General features: G+C 40.7%; 1 protein-coding gene across 2 annotated transcripts in view; it reads left to right on the top strand.

Moving 5' to 3' along the window:
* Window positions 1-12,766, top strand: part of CTH (cystathionine gamma-lyase) — a 46,941-nt gene extending 34,175 nt beyond the window's left edge. For both annotated transcript variants that reach the window (XM_024346572.3, XM_063800423.1), the window contains exon 12: window positions 12,635-12,766. In XM_024346572.3, the coding sequence (XP_024202340.1) occupies window positions 12,635-12,763 (129 nt within the window). In that variant the 3' untranslated portion in view covers window positions 12,764-12,766. The remainder of the gene's footprint in view (window positions 1-12,634) is intronic.
* Window positions 12,767-17,793: the final 5,027 nt, after the last annotated feature.

The following is a 17,793-nucleotide window of genomic DNA, read 5'->3' as shown; positions in this document are numbered from 1 at the left end:
GTTGGAGGGTGGTTCTCATTTTAGCCTAGCTACAAGCTGTTTTAACCAACTGGTGTGATAATTTTTTGGCTTTTTGTAAAAAATTGAATAGTGGAGAAAGAAATGCCAGAAGACCTGACTGGCATTTCTAGATGCCATGACCTAGAGAAATTGATACATAAAATTACATATACATACATATATGTAGCTAATACAAATGATAGTAGATCACTTTGAAAATATAAAGCAAGCTTAAAGCTTAATCATCACCAAATAGCAACAATGATAATTGTAATGTTATGGAAAGGTTTGAAATTGTTTGTGTCATAAAAGGGCAAAGAAAGGAAATTTCCTGTTATATGTTTTTCATATTGCATGAATTTTTAGCATGGAACATTTAAAAATATTTAATGCCAGGTATCCTCTTGTGCTTTTGGTTCTCAAAAATCAAATACCCTTTGTAGAAGGCAAAATAACACAAATTGCAGAGTGATTTTGTTAAGCAATTAGAGTGGTTATCTCTTGTTCTTGTCTGACTAGCATCCATTTAACCTTCTTCAGGCAACATATATACAGTGGAAAGCTACTCTGTCCTCATTTTCCATCACTAGTTTAGTGGGGAGTCTCAGCATTGAGCACAGATTAACCAAGACCAATCTACATATCTAGTCTGGTCACAGTGATGGTTTTGAATGAACACTTGTTCTAGGTCAGTCCATTAAGAGTGAGTCTCTCATGCCTGTAATCCCAGCACTTTGGGAGGCCGAGGAGGGCAGATCAGGAGATCAGGAGATCAAGACCATCGTGGCTAACATGGTGAAACCCCATCTCCACTAAAAATACAAAAAATTAGCCAGGCGTGGTGGCGGGCGCCTGTAGTCCCAGCTACTTGGGAGGCTGAGGCAGAAGAATGGCGTGAACCCGGGAGGCAGAGCTTGCAGTGAGCCGAGATGGCGCCACTGCACTCCAGCCTGGGTGACAGAGCAAGACTCTGTCTCAAAAAAAAAAAAAAAAAAAAAAAAAAGAGTGTGTCCCATAACTTTTATGGGAATTATCAGAAAAGATGCATTCTTATTCACTTGTGACTTGAACCTGAAAATGTGTGATGTGGAGCTGCTATATCTATCTCACCACCACAAGAAGAACTTCTATCTGAGAATGAAACCCCATGGAGAGGGCATCTCTGAGAGGTGGACAGAAACTGGACCCTGGTGATATTTTTTGAGATGTGCATCTAATTATCCCGGAAGCTGGATATATGCCAGCACATGTCAGTCACATGAGCCAATGCATTTCTTCTCCTTCTCTCTTCTTCCTCCTCTTCTTTCCCCTTTTTTTAGTTCTTATATTAAGCCCGTTTTTCTTTTGTTGTTTTTGTTGTTGCTGCTCTTAATAACTGAAAGTCTCATGTGATATTGAAATTAAAGGAACATTTACTTATAATGGATAATAGGAATCTACATATCTTCCAATTTTCATTTTTACAAGTTGTACCTAATAATGTCATCATATTTACAGGTATTGTGTATTAGTCAGGATTCTTCAGAGAAACAGAATCACTGGGATGTATGTGTGTGCACACATGTGTGTATAGAATTGGCTCACGCAATTATGGAGGCTGGCAAGTCCAAAATCTGCAAGCAGGCTAGAGACCCAGATAACTGCAAGTAGAAGGCCATTTGCTGGAGAATTCCTTCTTGCTCAGAGAAGCTGATTTTTGTTCTATTTAGACCTTCAGCTGATTGGATGAGGCCCACTAGATTGTGGAGGGCAAACTACTTCATTCAAAGTCCACCGAATGTTAAACTCATCCAAAAACACCCTCACAGAAGCATCTAGAATAATTGTTTGACCAAATATCTGTGCATCATGGCTTAGAGAAATTTATACATAAAATTAGCCATTGCAGATATCTAGTAATAATAATGGCCAATTTTTCTGTTTTAGCTCTTACTATTTGGTAAGTACCTGGATAAATATTTTATTTTTTATTTTTATTTTTATTTTTTTCCCGAGATGGAGTCTTGCTCTGTTGCCCAGGCTGGAGGGCAGTGGCACAATCTCAGCTCACTGCAACCTCCGCTTCCTAGGTTCAAACGATTCTCCTGCCTCAGCCTCCTGAGTAGCTGGGATTACAGGCGCCCACCACCATGCCCGGCTGATTTTTGTATTTTTAGTAGAGATGGGGTTTCACCATCTTGGCCAGGCTAGTCTTGAACTCCTGACCTCAGATCATCCACCCACCTCGGGCTCCCAAAGTGCTGGGATTACAGGCGTGAGCCACCACACCTGGCCTCAGATAAACATTTTATAAGCATCATTTCAGTGAATTCTCATGCAATCCTTTGGGGCAGGTGTTATTATTACAACTGAGGAACTAACACTAAAGGAAAGAAAGAAACTTGTTTAAGGCCATATACTTAATAATTGGTAGAGGCACGGCATGAATCTGGTTTGTATGATTCCAAAATCCATGTCCTTATCAAACAAGCTATACTGCCACTCCAGGGCTGCAAATCTGTTTGCCATGCTTTGGTCACTTTTAAGAGAATACTCTAACAGCATAGGGAAAATGTACTCAGGGGACAGAGTGTTTTTATTTTTTTAGCTATAGCGAGTTATAGCTCAAAAAATATATCATTTTATTGAGTTACAGCTCAACAAACATTCAATGTTTGTTGAATTGAATGAATGAATGTTTGTTGAGCTATAACTGCTAATTATTTTTTCATTCAATGTTTATTGAGCTATAATAACTACCGGGATGTGTTAAGCTAAAAAAATATCATGTTGAGTAAGACAAAGTCCTTGCCCTCAAAATCCAGTAGGGAGTTCAGAGAAATAGGCAGTGTGCTAAAGCATGCATGAAATGTTTTGAGACCGTGTAATACGAACACCTAGTCCTAGAGGGCCAGGGAAAACTTACAGGAGGAAAAGACATCCAAGTTGAATTTTGAGGGCAGACTAGATGCTAGCCAAATGAATAGGGTTAGAAGAACTTTTTACAGCATAACTAGGATCCAATTTTCTCACTGGTAAAATGAGTGTTAGAACTGAAAAAAATGTCTTGAAAATCTCTTCTATATTTGTTTTCTGTTGTTACCATAACAAATTACCACAAACTTATCTTGAATAACACAAATTTATTGTCTTGTAGTTCTGTAGATTGAAAGTCTTACACAGGTTCCAATGCACTAAAATCAGCAAGACTGTGTTTCTCTCTGGAGTCTCTAAGGGAGAGTCTATTTCCTTGCTTATTTATTTATTTATTTATTTTTATATTTTTGAGACGAAGTCTCACTCTTGTCCCCCAGGCTGGAGTGCAGTGACGTGATCTCGGTTCACTGTAACCTCTGCCTCCCGGGTTCAAGCTATTCTCCTGTCTCAGCCTCCCGAGTAGCTGGGATTACAGGCGCCTGCCACCACGCCCAGCTAATTTTTGTATTTTTAGTAGAGATGGGGTTTCACCCTGTTGACCAGGCTGGTCTCGAACTCCTGACCTCAGGCGATCCGCCTGCCTTGGCCTCCCGAAGTGCTGGGATCACAGGCATGAACCACCACACCCGGTTGCCTTGCTTATTCAGATTGATAGGAGAATTGAGTTCCTTGTGATTGTGGGACTGAGATCTCCATGAACTTGATAGCTGTTATCAGAGGGCTGTTCCCAGCTTCTAAAGGATCACATTCCTTATCTTCTGGCTCCTTCCCCCATGCTTAAAGCCAGCAATGAGTCGACTTCCTCTCATGCTTTGAATCTTTCCTCCTTTAGCCTTCTCTCTGATCCAGCTGGAAAGATTCTCCACTTTTAAGAACTCATATGGTTAGGTTGAGCCTGCTTAGATAATCCAAGATGATCTTCATCTTAAAATCCTTAACCATAATCACATCTGCAAAATTCCTTTTTTCTCGTAAGGTCACATAGCAATGGGCTCTGAGGGTTAGGGTGTGAACATCTTTGCAGGGGGTGGGGACAGTCATTATTTTGCTTTACCACACTTTCCGATTTTAATATTTTCTTATTTTATGGCAACTAATTTGAACAAAAGTAAGGCAGTGGTAATTTGGAGAGACAGCACCTTGCTTACAAATGCTTAGAAACAATTGTTAAAGTAGTCTACACCTATAAGTCAAAGTTCTTTCCCTAGCAGAGGTCATAATCTGGAGGAGCCCTCAATGCTTCTGCAAACTTGAAGGTCTTTCTTTTTCTAGGAGTAGTCTAGGAGTCTATAAATAGCTGGGAGAAGGTAGGGATGGGGTTCTGGCTAATGAGAGGTGGACTCAGTGTTAAATCTTTAGGTTCTTTTGGAAAGATTTACAAAGTGCCGTGTACTCTCTAGTCTGGCCTCTGGTCTCTAAATTACAGAATCAAGCTGATTCTGTTTTCGATTGGTTATCCCTCACCAAAGTTGGGGTAATGGCCTGCAGTACTACTTCCTTCCTGTGCCCAGGTCATCTCCAAGGTCAACTGAGTCTAAAGATATGCCTGAGAACTTGGTGGATTCTTCTTACACATCAGATCTGCAACAGCCAGGACCTACCCTCTATATTGAAGTAAGGCACCTGGGGATAGGGAGGAGCTACGCTGTTCAGACTATAATCCCCATTTTGGTGGGGGATAACCAGCCTGAAACCATCAGCTTAATTCTCTAACCTGGATGCCAAAGGCCAGATTTCCTAAATTCAAGGAGAAAATGGTATAACTGTGGAGGGAATATTAGAATTTTCAGATCTGGAAATCCTTTCCTTGCTTCATTCACCGAGCTGCTGAAAAATATATTGTATAGAAGGGAAAAATTGATCCAAATACCATTTTAATATAATTATTATAAAATATACTGATTTTAACTTGTAAAACTACGTATTTTGTAATACTGTGAAGTATACCTCATAGCATACCTCACATGCTATGTTTATCTCTAAAATACACATTTAAAAAAAAACAAATTAAGGTTACGAGTATGGATTCTGGAGCCATGCTGCCTGAATTTGAATCCTGGTTTTACTTTTTTTTTCTTTTGAGAGAGAGTTTCGCTCTTGTTGCCCATCAGGCTTGAGTGTAGTGGCGTGATCTCGGCTCACCACGACCTCCACATCCCAGGTTCAAGCGATTCTCCTGCCTCAGCCTCCCGAGTAATTGGGATTACAGGCATGCACCACCACGCCTGGCTAATTTTGTATTTTTAGTAGAGACGGGGTTTCTCTATTTTGGTCAGGCTGGTCTCAAACTCCTGACTTCAGATGATCTGCCTGCCTCGGCCTCCCAAAGTGCTGGGATTACAGTCATGAGCCACTGCGCCCAGCCTGAATCCTGGTTTTACTTGTTATATAACTTTAGACTATGTAATCTCCTCTTTTCCCTCATCTCTAAAGTAGGGATAATACCTACTTCTCTGGATTATTTTGAAAAATAACTGATATAATATTTGTAAAGTGCTTAGCACCATGTCTGACATATGAGTTTCTCTACATTCACTTCATCAATGGAGAAAATAATGAAAAAATGACCACTAAGTATGCATTCTCTATAAACTTCAAAGAAGTGGCAAATTAATTCTGCATTACATAAAAAGATATTGCTTAGATATTGAAGCAAACAAAAATATAAACTATTTGAATCTTCATCACTTTCACTTTCAGATGGCACTCTGCTTTTAGGTAGAATTCACAGCTCTCATTTTTTATTTGTTCATATGTAGGAAAACCTTCATGTAATATATTTCAGAGCTTTTTTACTGTGACTTTGCTGGCCCTCTCTCACTTCCAGTTTATTTGACATTTCTTGCTTAACGTTTTTCAACCCATCCCCTTCTAACGTCTAGAGAAATACTGATTTGCTAATTTCTCTGACTGACAAACTTTGATTTGTTCACCAACATGATCTACAATGCTATGATTGTTTCTGAGACCACATTCACAGAGAAGAAGCTGAGGGGGTGAATTTTGTGTGAAATACAGTGGGTAAAACAGAAAGGATTTATAAGATATGAAATAGTGATTTTTATGAGCTGGTGTATCAGCACATATGCTGATTTTTCTTCTTTTCTTTTTTTTCTTTTTCTTTTTTTGAGACAGTGTCTTGCTCTGTTGCCGAGGCTGAGGCTGGAGTGCAGTGGTGCAATCATGGCTCACTGTAGCCTTGACCTCCCTGGCTCAAGCAATCCTCCTGCCTCAGCCTCCTGAGTAGCTGGGACTACAGGCATGTGCCACCATGTCTGAATAATTTCTTTTTTATTTTTTGTAAAGATGGGGTCTCATTATGTTGCCCAGGCTTATGTTAATTTTTATTTAATATTTTTGTCATTGAAGATGAACTTTCTTCCTTCAGAGAACAATTTCTTCTCTCCTGGTCAGACTTTTAGTGAAGAGACCAGCTGGTGTTTGGGACATCAGAATCTACTACCATTCCCAGAAAAGTCATGCTGTGCTTTGATATTTGTACTTTTACTGAAGAAATAAAACTTTATGTGGGAGAAAATCTGTAAAACAGTTTGTATGTAGAGAAAAATTCTCCCACACAATGTGTATTACTTCGTTCTCACGAGGCTTTGAAGAAATACCCAAGACTGGGTAATTTACAAAGAAAAGAGGTTTAATTGTCTCACAGTTATGCATGAATGGGGAGGCCTCAGGAAACTTACAGTCATGGTGGTAGGGGAAGAAAGGCACCTTCTTCACAGGGCAGCAGGAAGAAGGGCCGAGCAAAGGGGGAAAAGCCCCTTATAAAAGCATCAGATCTTGTGAGAACCCAGTCACTGTCATGACAACAACATGGGGTTAGCCACCCCCATGATTCCATTGCCTCCCACTGGGTCCCTCCATGACACATAGGGATTATGGAAACTACAATTCAAGATGAGATTTGGGTGGGGACACAGCCAAACCCTGTTTTCCCTCTGCTGTCACAGCACCACAGCAATCATCAACACAGAAGAAGACTTTCATGACCAAAGGAGTGGAGTTTTTTTTTGTTTTTTTTTTTGAGTCTTGCTCTGTCACCCAGTCTGGAGTGCAGTGGTGTGATCTTGGCTCACTGCAACCTCTGCCTTCCAGATTTGAGCAATTCTCCTGCCTCAGCCTCCTGAGTAGCTGGGATTACAGGCATGCGTCACCACATCTGGTTTATTTTTGTATTTTTAGTAGAGATGGGGTTTCCCCATATTGGCCAGGCTGGTCTCGAACTCCTGACCTCAGGTGATCCGCCTGCCTTGGCCTCCCAAAGTAGGAGTGGGTTTTTTTCCCCACACCTAAGCAGCAGACACCAGTTGAGTGTCCTCCAATTTCATTCTGACACTATTTCCCTGGAGATAGCATCAGAGCCTACAGGTTGAGGGATCAGTCCCACAAGACCACCTCCTCCTTACACCCAGTCACAACTCCAGGCCTCTGGAACTTCTGACTGACTGGCTTCAAGTTGGGGTTCCCACCTCTTTGGAACTTCAAGGTGGGGCTCCCACCTCTTTGGAATTAATCAGTTTCTTTGAGTTTGATTAATTTGCTAGAGTGGCTCACAGAACTCAGGGAAAACGCTTAAGTTTGCTGGTTTATTGTAAAGGATATTACAAATGATACAGATGAAGACATGTATACCTTCATAAGGTAAGGTATGTGGGATGGGGCACGCAGCTTCCATGCCCTCTGGGGGCACGCCAGCCTTCAGGAACCTCCATGTGTTCAGCTGTCTAGAAAATTCTGAACCCCATCCCCATGGGTTTTTATGGAAACTTCAAGACAAGCATTCCTTTCCCTCAGTGTATAGGGTGGGACCCTCTCTGGAGACAGTCTTAAGATGGGGGTGCAGATAAGAGTTCTGCCTTGGGGCAGGTGAAAAGAGGGAAGAAGTTCAGAGAAATTCTGTTTTCTGAGGCCTAACATACCCAACGTTATAACAAAAGACTGTAAAAAGGGCTATGGGAGTTGTAAGCTAGGTACCATGGACAAAAACCAACATATATAATAATACCACAGTTTGCTAAGAAGATAAATTATTATTACAACTGGCAAGGTGAGTGATATGTGATACATGAGGGGCATAGATAAATGCTTTTAAGCAGTTAACAAATCACACTTTTTGTGTGTCCTTTATATTAAAAGAACTTTGTTAAACATTTTTTAACCCTGTAGAAAAAAAAACCCCACATAACCTGTCTTGTCTATTTCCGTAATCAAGATCACATTTATTTCCTCTGAATGTGCCTTATGACATTGTCTCTCTTTGCTTTTGTATCTCAGGATCTATTTGGGGTGAGTGATGATGGGAAGTCAAAAAGACCATTTGTCCTGGGAGTTTCATTCAAAAAGCGTTTTAAATTTAGACTTCATTATTTTCAAATGGAATAGAGACATAAACAATGCTATTCTGTAAACTAGTATTTTTGCGTTTCTTTACTTTTAAAAAATATATTAAGAGCCTCAAAATTGAAAAATCTCTTGACTGGTGAGAAGCACTGCTTTTCTTTTCTTTGAATCAGAATTTTCCTTCCTTGCTTTTATTACCATCTCTCAAAATCAAATCCATCCTGTATAAGCCATAAAGAAGACTTTAAAAAAAGATACACACACACATATATATAGATAGATACATATATAGATATATATCTATATATAGATACATATATGTATTTATATATACATACATCTATATATAGATATATATCTATATATAGATACATATATGTATTTATATATACATACATCTATATATAGATACATATACACATATATAGATACATAGATAGATATAGATAGATACATATATACATACATCTATAGAGATAGATACATATATACATACATCTATATAGATAGATACATATATGTATCTATAAATATATAGATGCCTTCTGGGGGCACACCAGCCTTCAGGAACCTCCACGTGTTCAGCTATCTGGAAACTTTCTGAACCCAGTCCCCATGGGTTTTTATGGAAACTTCAAGACAAGCATTCCTTCCCTCAGTGTATAGGGTGGGACTCTCTCTGCAGACAGTCTTAAGATGGGGGTGCGGTTAAGAGTTCTGCCTTGGGGCAGGTGAGAAGAGGGAAGAAGGTCAGATACATATATATGTATCTATATAGATGTATGCATATATATGTGTTTTTTAAAAGTCTTATGGCTTATAAAGGATGCATTTGATTTTGAGACAAGGTAATAAAAGATGTGTGTGTGTGTGTGTGTGTGTGTATATATATATATAATTTTTTTTTTGATACAAAGGCTTGCTCTATTACCCAGGCTGGAGTGCAGTGGTGCAATCTCAGCTCACTGCAACCTCCGCCTCCTGGTCTCAATTGATCCTCCTCTCTCAGCCTCCAGAATAGCTGGGACCACAGGTGCATGCCACCACACCCAGCTAATTTTTGTATTTTTTGTAGAGATGGGGTTTTGCCATGTTTGCCAGGCTGGTCTTGAACTCCTGAGCTCATGTGATCTGCCCACCTTAGCCTCCCAAAAGTGCTGGGATTACAGGTATGAACCACCACACCTGGCCTGATCAGGCCGGGTCTAGTCTTTATACTAGTCTGTAGGCTGCATGTGCACAAGGGCCTTGTCTTATTGTCTCATGTGTTAGATGTCACTTAGAAACTTAACAAAAATTCTTTTTGAATGGAGGACTATGATAACTCCATTTCTGGAGAGGGAGGTTTAAATTAGATTTTATTATTTTCTCTGTCTCTCTGTTTCTTTCTCTGTCTCTATCTCTATTATTTTTTTTCTCTGTCTCTGTCTCTATTATTTTCTCTCTCTCTCTCGTATGCATAAAACAGTTTTGCAGGATTGGATTAGGTATTCTATACATTTGCAAATATTTTAATTCTTGTAGCCCCTCTAATATAAGCCTAATTTAATGTGAAAGCTCAAAAAACTTTCTGCTTAACTAGAAAATCCTTCCTCTGGACATACTCAGGGCTACTTGCAATGTGATTAGTGACATCCTTCTTTAGTGGCAGAAAAAAAACATTCCCTGGAGCTCTCAAAGGTCATTAAACAGATGTCCAATTATTGTCTAGATGACGTTTGGCAATATCACTACCAGATGGCTTTATTCTGGTTATCTTCCAATTTTTATGTCTCTACCCCTATTTATCTTCATGGGGTTCTTTCTGTAGTTAACAACAACTACGTCTCTAGGAAATCTACATCACAGAACATATTGGTCTTGAGTTGGTTTCCTCAAGACTGTAGTTCTCTCTATATACATATGTAAATGAGACAGGGTCTCACTTCATTGCCCAGGCTGGTGTCAAACTCCTGGGCTCACATAATCCTCCCGCCTCAGTCTCCCAAAATGCTGGGATTACAGGTGTGAACCACTGCACCTGGCCATGCAAGGCATTTTATAGAAAGTGTTGGAGTGTGTGGGAAATAAAGTAAATGAAAAAAATTTGTACAAGAAAGTAAATGTAGTCATGACACTCCACTTGACTCAACAGTGATGAATATTTACATAATTATAAGAATGAAACTTCTGTGTTTGGCTTTAAATGACACAGAAAGAGAAGGGGAGAGAGAATTATATTGGGAGGAATAGAAGAAGGGGAAGATGGTGAGTGAAATAATTTACCATATTGGAAAGTTAGTAAATAACTAAACTGTGATGAATTGAGAGATAGTGATACACACATACTATTTAGGGTTTTAAAAGTAATATTAAAGAAATGTTAAAACTGCAAGTAGGACAACAAGGTTGGCAGGCAAGTAGAACTTGGAGCTACTATTTTGTTATTGTGGTAAGCCTTTTAGCTCTGCATAAACCTAAAAAAATTTTGTAAACATAATACTCTGATTAAAAATCAGTATTAATTAAAAAATTAGCCAGGTGTGGTGGTGCATGCCTGTAGTCCCAGCTACTTGGGAGGCTGAAGCAGAAGAATCACTTGAACCTGGGAGGTGGAGGTTGCAGTGAGCCAAGATCATGCTAGCAGTGAGCTGAGATCGCGCCATCGCACTCCAGCCTGGGTGACACAGCGAGACTGCATCTCGAACAAACAAACAAAAATTAGTACTAATTAAAACAATCTATTGAGGAAAAGTTCTGTGTATAATTTTTTGTTTTGCTTAGTTTCAAGTCAGTTCTACCTAAAATAGATGGTGGTAGAAATTTAACAATTATCCTTAGAATTTAGATATAAAGATACATTGGATAATTAAAAGTAAAAACTAAAAATCCTAGGAAAGTCAATTCACAGTGGTTAAGAGCCACCATACACTTTTCATACCATTTAACAGGTGTATTAGTCTGTTCTTATACTGCTAATAAAGACATTCCCAAGACTGGGTAATTTATAAAGGAAAGAGGTTTAATGAACTCACAGTTCCATATGGCTGGGGAGGCTTCACAAATCATGGCAAATGGCAAAGGAGAAGTAAAGTCACATCTTACACGGTGGCAGGCAAGAGAGCTTGTGTAGGGGAACTCCCATTTATAAAACCATCAGATCTCATGAGACTTATTCACTATCACGAGAACAGCTTTGGAAAGACCTGCCGCCGTGATTCATTTGTCTCCCACCAGGCCCTTCCCATGACCTACGGGAATTATGGGAGCTACAATGCAAGATGAGATTTGGGTGGGGACACAACCAAACCATATCAACAAGATATACTAAGTGATCAAAATTCCTATGTAACAGATAGCATATTATGACTAGAGAGGATCCTAGAAGTCCTTATATATTTTATCATTTGTTTTTTTTAAGACATTTTCCAGCTTGTCATGGTGGCTCATATCTGTAATCCCAGCACTTTGGGAGGATGAGGTGGGACGATCACTTGAGCCCAGGGGTTCGAGACAAGCCTGAGTAACACAGTGAGACATCATCTCATAAAAAAAAAAAAAGACAGAAGAAACATCCTATTGCCTTGAAAAAAATGTGAATCATATTTTGTTTTATAGACAGAAATTGATTACATGAAGAAACAAGTGGTTTGTTAAAAATATTGCTGTTTTAAAAAAACTTATGTGATAGAAAGTTACTATTTCATCAGTTAGTTTTGTCAAAGTCAAATAAAAATGTAGAGACAAATCTATAAACAAAAGTTTTAATTTGAGAAAATAGAATTGCAATTTGTGGTATACAAACAGCCTGGTGTGGTTTTTAGTATGTCTGAAGAACAAAGAGAAGGTTGAGTGTTTTATTAGAAAGATACATGTTACATATTGTTTTGTAAGGAGCTTACTGGCAGTAGTGAAGTTTCTGGGAGCTGGCAAGCTCTGGTGAATGATGGCAGTAGGAAAAACTAATCTTAGAGTCATGGCAGGTCATTTAGGTAGCTGCTAGGTAAAAATGGTCTTACATTGCAAAGGCCATTTCAGCAGCTGAGCTTGCAGGAGAATTCTTGAAGCAGGTGCTATGTACCCTGAGTGCTTTTTCCCCTGGTTCCTCCATTCCGATTCACTTGGGTATGACAAAAATAACTCAATTCATACCACCAGTTTTCAGTTTATTCTATATTATAAAACATTAGGATTGATTTGTTAATGTATGAGCTGCTCTTATAAAAGGATCGTATTTTAGTGATCTGATCATTAGGGCTTTCTTTTAATTTCAAGTTGTACTTACCTGGGCTCTTGGATCACGGTGAGTAGCATGCCAACACCAAGGACATAGCTCTTTGGAAAGACTTTAATTTAAAATATTTTCCTTCCTTTTTTGTAGGCTGGATCAGGAAGCTGTTTCTGGTCTAGAAATGAAGTGTTGTCATGTTCACATCCAGCCAGCTTGGGGTCTGAAGGGAAGTGTACAATCTGTGAGAAGACTGTGTGCTACTCTGCAAATTGCAGATAATTACCCTGAACAGAGAAGTCCTTTGAAGTTGCTGCATGAGGTCAGTGTAAAGTGTTGTGAAGCACCCACATGAAATGAGTCTTTTGTTCATTACTTCTGTGCTCACAGAGGGGTTGACTGCATTGGGTTATTCATCTTCTTTCCCTATGGAAACTGACTGTGGAGTTCTGTGCCAGGCCCAGCATGCATCTTCTTCCCAGGCTGCCAGATTTCACAGAATGTTAAATAAAATCTGCTTTTATTTGCCCATAACTGCTCTTCTGTGGGTTTACTCAGAAATAAGACCTGTTAAAAATGAATTACTTTTTAGAAAACTAGCACAGTTTAAAACCCTTATTGCACTTGGGGCAAACTGAACTTAGTATGCGGTTGTGCAGCAGGCGATTGTTGAAAAATGCTGAAAAATAAAGCAGAAAGCAAGGGCCAGAAGCTCCTCTCAACATGGAAAGGGTGTTGAGAGCAAAGTGGTCCTACAGTTTAGTTTTGCAGACACCCAAACTTGCCCTTCTCTGGAAGTTAAAATGTTCTTAGAGAAATAAATAAATAAAATTCCAAATATGTTACATTGATGGTCTGAAAGAGATGGGAAAAAAGTCTTGGGGAATATTTCATATGAAGGCAATATCTGATCTTCTAAGAAATATCTTCTGAAGAAACTGGTTAAAAAATTAAGACTCCTTTGAGGGATGTAGTCTTGGTTACCTTGCTGCCAGAGCGGCAGACTAAAGATCACTAGCTTGTAGTCAGTCATGTTTGTATGCACCCATTTTCCACTCAGTGACAAAGGGATTCAAGCTTAGGTTCTGGGTATCAATTTGCAAATGTGTCTATCTGCTTTTCCTAATTCCTCTAGTTCATTCTGCCCTCTCCCCTTTCCTGTTTTTTTTTTTTTTTTTTCCTGCAGTTTATTTGCTCTACCTAACACTGACTTTAAACTAGAAAAAGCATTTTATTGCTTTCAGATTCTTTCAGACATATTCTTCTTGCCTCTGTAATGAAATGAAGCACTTTTCTGATGGCAAGACACATGCCTTTTTTTGACTCAATAACCCAATATTAAATCATTAATGTAAATAATTTTTATATTCATTTTCTGTTACTGCTTAGTACACCTGGCACATGGTAGGGTGTCCCCACATAATTCATTATCCAAAGTGAGACACTTCTGGGATCAAAAAGGTATGCAGTTAGTAGTTATACTAAGACACCAGGTGCAAATTGAAATGTAAGTTCAGTTTATCAATAAACATTTGTGAAATATAATTTATTTCTTTGGTGATATCCTGCCCATTATAATTAACTTTTACCTTTCTAATCTCAGGAATCTTCTTATGGCTGCTTGAATAACTTATTTCCTTTTTAGAGCCTTTTTGTTTTTTTTCCTGAGATTTTTACTCTTTGTCGAGACAGGCTGTCAGTCTGTAACCAGGTTGATGTACAGTAGTGTAATCATAGCTCACTGCAGCCTTGATCTCCCAGGTTCAAGGGATCCTCCCACCTCAGACTCCTGAGTAGCCGGGACTACTGGTGTGTGCCATCATGCTTGGCTATTTTTTTTAATTATTTTTTTTTTAGTAGGTACGAGGATTTGCTATGTTGCCCAGGCTCGTCTTGAACTCCTGAGCTCAAGTGATCCTTTTGCCTTGGTCTCCCAAAGTGTTGGGATTAGAGGAGTGAGCCACCATGCCTGACCAAGATTGTACTTCCTAAAACCATGTTAGATGACTCATGACTTATCACAGGCCTGGAGGCCTAGGAGAGGAGAATGGCTTCATGAGCCAGGCTCAGGGCCCTGCTCCTCTGTGCAGCCTTGGGACATAGCTCCCTGCATCCTGGCCTCTCCAGCTTCAGCCATGGCTCCAAGAGGCCCAGATATAGCTTGTCTGCTGCTTCAGAGAGTGCAAGTGATTAGCCTTGCTGGTTTCCTCATGGTATTAAGCTGGCTGATGCACAGAGTACAAGAGTTGAGGCTTGGGAGCCTCTGCCTAGATTTCAGAGGATGTATCTGAAATGTATGGGAAAGCCTGGATGTTTAGGCAGAAGACTGCTGCAGGGGTGGAGCCCTCATGGAGAACCTCTACTAGGGAAGTGCAGAGGGAAAATGTGAGGTTGGTGGCCCCACAGAGTTCTCACTGGGGCACTGCCTATTGGAGCTGTGAGAAGAGGGCTGAAGGGGTGGCCTGCCCCTCCACACTTTTGGGAGTTTCTCGTCGGGTGGAATGAGAGACTTAAGAAAAGAAAGAGACACAGAGACAAAGTATAGAGAAAGAAAAATGGGCCCAGGGAACCAGTGCTCAGCATACGGAGGACCCACGCCGGCAACAGTCTCTGAGTTCCCTTAGTACTTATTGATCATTATCGGGTGTTTCTCGGAGAGGGGGATGTGGCAGGACAATAGGGTAATAGTGGAGAGAAGGTCAGCAGGAAAACATGTGAACAAATGTCTCTGCATCATAAACAAGGTAAAGAAAAAAGTGCTGTGCTTTTGATGTGCATATACATAAATATCTCAATGCCTTAAAGAGCAGTATTGCTGCCAGCATGTCCCACCTCCAGCCCTAAGGCAGTTTTCCCCTATCTCAGTAGATGGAATATACAATCGGGCTTTACACCGAGACATTCCATTGCCCAGGGATGAGCAGGAGACAGATGCCTTCCTCTTATCTCAACTGCAAAGAGGCCTTCCTTCCTCTTTTACTAAGCCTCCTCAGCACAGACCCTTTATGGGTGTCGGGCTGGGGGATGGTCAGGTCTTTCTCTTCTCACGAGGCCATATTTCAGACTATCACATGGGGAGAAACCTTGGACAATACCTGGCTTTCCTAGGCAGAGGTCCTTGTGGCCTTCCGCAGTGTATTGTGTCTCTGGGTACTTGAGATTAGGGAGTGGTGATGACTCTTAACGAGCATGCTGCCTTCAAGCATTTGTTTAACAAAGCACATCCTGCACAGCCCTTAATCCATTTAACCCTGAGTTGACACAGCACATGTTTCAGGGAGCACAGGGTTGGGGGTAGGGTTACAGATTAATACCATCTCAAGGCAGAAGAATTTTTCTTAGTACAGAACAAAATGGAGTCTCTTATGTCTACTTCTTTCTACACAGACAGAGTAACAGTCTGATCTCTCTTTCTTTTCCCCATAGAGGGCCACCATCCTCCAGACCCCAGAATGGTAGATCCACTGGCAGCTTGCACCATGTGCCTGCAAAAGCTGCAGGCACTCAAAGCTAGACCTTGAGAGCAGCTGCTGGGGCTGAATCCTGCAAAGCCACAGGGCTGGAGCTGCCAAGGCCTTGGCCCACACACTGCGTCACTGTGTCCCAGATTGGAGTCAGAGGAGATTATTTTGGAGCTCTAATTTTTAATGACTGCAGGGCAGTCATTAAATTTTTTAATATAATTTTTTTACATAAAAATCCAGCTCTCCCTTTGCCTTCCACCATGATTGTATGTTTCCTGAGGCCTCCCCAGCCATTTGAACTGTGAGTCAATTAAACCTCCTGCTTTCTTTATAAAGTACCCAGTCTCAGGTGGTATCTTTATAGCAGTGTGAAAACAGACTAATACAGAAAATTGGTACCAGGAATGGAGTACTTCTACACAGATAACCTGGAAATGTGGACGTGACTTTGGAACTGGGTATTGAGCAGAGGTTGGAAGAGTTTGGAGGGCTTAGAAGAAGATAGAAAGATGTGGGAATGTTTGGAACTTACTAGAGACTTGTTGAATGATTTTGACCAAAATGCTGATAGCAATATGGACAATGAAGTACAGGCTGAGGTGATCTCAGATACATGTGAGGAACTTATTGGGAACTGGAGCAAAGGTTACTCTTGCTATGCTTTAGCAAAGAGAGTGGCAGCGTTTTGCCCCTGTCCTGGAGATCTGTGGAGATGTGTGGAACTTTGAACTTGAGAAAGATGATTTAGGGTATCTGGCAGAAGAAATTTTCCGTTCTTTTCTTTTCTTTTCTTTTTGTGGAGACAGGGTCTTGTTCTGTCACCCAGCCTGGAGTGCAATGGTGCAATCTTGGCTCACTGCAACCTCCACCTCCCAGGTTCAAGCAATTCTTGTGCCTCAGCCTCTCCAGCAGTTGGGACTACAGGTGTGCGCCACCATGCCTGGCTAATTTTTTGTATTTTTAGTAGAGATGGGGTTTCACCATGTTGCCCATGCTGGTCTCGAACTCCTGAGCACAGGCAATCCACCCACCTTGGCCTCCCAAACTACTAGGATCACGGGTGTGAGCCATTGCGCTCAGCCTGGCAGAAGAAATTTCTAAGCAGCAAAGCATTCAAGAAGTGACCTGGCTTATTTTGAAAGCATTTAATTATATGCATTCACAAAGAGATGGTATGAAATTGGAACTTATGTTTAAAAGAGAAACAGAGCATAAAGCCTTGGAATATTTGCAGGCTGACCATGTGGTAGAAAAGGAAAACCCATTTTCTGGGGAAGAATTTAAGCTGGCTGCAGAAATTGGCATAAGTAACTGAGGAGCTGAATGTTAATAGCCAAGATAATAAGGAAAACGCCTTCAGGGCATGTCAAAGATCTTCATGGCAGCCCCTCCCATCATAGGCTTGGAGGCCTAGGAGGAAGAAAAAATAGCTTTGTGGGCTGGGCCCACATGGCTCTGTGCAACTTTGAGACTTGGTGCCCTGAATCCCAGCTGCTCCAGCTCTAGCTGTGACTAAAAGGGACCAAGTTACAGCTCAGGCTGTTGCTTCAGAGGGTGCAAGCCCCAACCCTTGGCAACTTTAATGTTGCGTTTGGCTTGCAGTGTGCAGAACACAAGAGTTGAGCTTTGGAAGCCTCCACCTAGATTTCAGAAGATGTGTGAAAATGCCTGCATGGCCAGGCAGAAGTCGGTTGCAGGAGTGGAGCCATCATGAAGAACCTCAATGGAAGGGAAATGTGTGGTTTGAGCCCTCACAGAGAGTCCCCCCGGGGACACTGCTGGAGCTGTGAGAGGAGGGCCACCATCCTCCAGACCCCAGCACTGTAGATCCACTGATAGCTTGTACCA

The sequence above is a fragment of the Pan troglodytes genome, chromosome 1 (genome assembly GCF_028858775.2).
Source record: "Pan troglodytes isolate AG18354 chromosome 1, NHGRI_mPanTro3-v2.0_pri, whole genome shotgun sequence".
NCBI classification, from domain to species: Eukaryota; Metazoa; Chordata; class Mammalia; order Primates; family Hominidae; genus Pan; species Pan troglodytes.
This window is presented reverse-complemented; position numbering and strand designations above follow the sequence as displayed.